The 2,299-nt window shown below is 55.1% G+C and overlaps 1 protein-coding gene across 1 annotated transcript in view; it reads right to left on the bottom strand.

The window, feature by feature from the left end:
* The window catches only part of THAP1 (THAP domain containing 1), a 7,140-nt gene extending 6,181 nt beyond the window's left edge, over positions 1–959 (bottom strand). Inside the window, exon 1 of the mRNA XM_009274667.2 lies at positions 790–959. Within this exon, the coding sequence (XP_009272942.1) occupies positions 790–959 (170 nt within the window). The remainder of the gene's footprint in view (positions 1–789) is intronic.
* Between the last annotated feature and the right edge of the window lie 1,340 nt (positions 960–2,299).

Here is a 2,299-nt window from a genome sequence, read left to right on the forward strand (position 1 = left end):
CAGCAAAAAAAAAGGGGGGGGGCGGGGGGCGGAGAGAAAGAAAACAACAAAAAGACCACATTGCCATAATACACAGTTGCATTAAGGGTGTGTGAAACAACTCTGTTTCACTCACTGAAACTTGGCTTGCAGGTATATCGGCCAGTATTAGATAGCAATCTAAATAAACCGATCTGTTGTTACCAATGAATTTATTTCAAGCAGCTTCTGCATTTTTCCGTTCCATGGGCTCACCTTCCAACTCTGCATGAGATCGGCAAGTAAAACCATCCTATATAACTGACTGGCAGGTCTTGTCAGAGGACTGAAGAAGGGACCTGCCTTTAGCATCGTCTCTGTCGTGTATCACGTCGTATCTAGAATTTCTCTGACAATGACCCCAGAGCCAAGTGAACCTCCCCAGCTTTTTCTCTGTCCCCACCCAGGACCTCGTTTTCCCCTCAGTCTAGTCTCCCTCTCTGCACTTGCTTCGTAAGGGAAAGAAGAGAAGCTGTACTGACTTCATCTTGGAGGCCACAGCTTCTCTGCCTAGGCAGCCCTCTTTGCCCAGCTGCAGAGAAGGTACCAGTCACTGCCATTCGCTCGCCCAGGAATACGACGGAAAAAGCTCGTACAGCAAGCAGCTGCGGCAATACTCCCACAAAGCCACTCGCATTAGCTGTTTTCAGTACTCGGTGTCGGCTGAGTACTGCTAGCTCTGCCCCTCTGCTGCCAGGTCAGTGAAGAGACAAGGAAACAAAAATAAGCTCTTTCTAGCATCACCTTCCTCACCAAGAAAGATGTGCTTACTCGTCCCCTATCCACGCAAATGCCTCTCTTTCTGGCTTTTGCCTGACAGCTTTCTTCTCGCTGGAGTCCTGCTGCCGCCAGTTTTCTGGGCAGCGATTCTGCCACCGCCTCAGGGAGCGGCAGAGCGGGGCTGCCCCACGGGGAGATGAGCTGGGGGTGGCCGGAGCCATGGCGGTGGCCCTCACCAGCAGAGTCCTGCAGCACCTGAGCAGGGCAGGCAGAGCAGGCACTGGTGGTTGGACCCACTGACACGCTCAGACGAGGCAAGGTCATGAAGCAGGTACAAGGTCCACCCAGGGAGTCCAGGCAGGAGCAGCGGGAGATGGTGCCCGGAACAGAACTGGAAACACAGGTCCAAGGTCCACCCAGGAGATGGGGCTGGAGAGAGAAACACCTGCGACGTAGCTGGGCAGGGACTGCTACTGAGGCTGAGTTGAAGTGGAGCTCCTGCCCCATGGGTAGGTGAGTCAAGGTCATCGAGGCCTTACTTAGTGCACTTAGACTCTGTTTCTCCTATGGATCTGAAGTGGCAAGCATGGGGCAAAGTCCTTCCTGACTTGACACCGGTGCCTCTGCCTCCTCCCCCGCTCCCGGTTTTGGAGCAAACCTAGGCACAGTGGAGGCACAGCGTGGCTGTGCACATGGTGGGGCAACAGCAGAGCTCAGCAGCATCGCTAGACCCTCGGAGAAGAGGCACTTGTTCTTGATGTGCAGGGAGGAAATGTCTGGGGAGAAGGCACAAGTAGACTGCAGAAGGGTGACACCTAACTGAGGGGATGCTGGTGGAGCCCACCGTGGATGGGGAGAACTGGTGAATGTGTAGATGAGCCACTGAGGGCCCCCAGTCAGCAAGCCGTCTTAGAAGAGAGCTTTCAGCAGCTCTGTCAGGATCACATCAGTATCCCCAGCAGAACGGATTTTTAAAAGACTGGGTGGAAAGCGATTTCCTCGTCCTGTAAGAATTTCAGAGACTTGGAGACGGGCAGTGGGAATTGTCTCTAGTGAAGAGAGCAAATACCACCGCAAACTAAAAAACAGTACTTTCATGTTTCAATAATGTTGAAAAGATGTCTAAGCTGTTTCAAACCCTTCCTCTAAACTTTTTTTTTCAGAAGAAAAGCTACGTCAGATCCATCTCCTTCTTGCAAGCGGCTTGTGCTTTGGCAAGTCGGCATGTTTCCCGATGGCGGAGCGTTTCCCCGGCAGACTTCCCAGCCCACGTTGTCGGGAAGCGTTAACCCTCCACACCTGCACTACCCTGTGCCTGTCCATCACAGACCCAACGCACGAGCACCTGCCCGCAGCAGCCGCCACGCGTGGGCTTTGCTCGCTTTCCTCCTGCAGGACGTGTGCCGTGGCTGGAGCACCCCCGGGTGACGCCCACGGGAAACCCCTCGTCCCGGGCGAAGCCCCCGGCAGCGCCTCCTCTCCCGCACCCCAGCCGCGAGGCGAGTTTTCGGGGGAAGCAGCACGGGTTCCCCACCCACCAGGGCTACACCGGGGACCGGGG

This window comes from Aptenodytes forsteri, unplaced genomic scaffold (assembly GCF_000699145.1).
Source record: "Aptenodytes forsteri isolate BGI_AS27 unplaced genomic scaffold, ASM69914v1 Scaffold224, whole genome shotgun sequence".
Classification (NCBI taxonomy): domain Eukaryota; kingdom Metazoa; phylum Chordata; class Aves; order Sphenisciformes; family Spheniscidae; genus Aptenodytes; species Aptenodytes forsteri.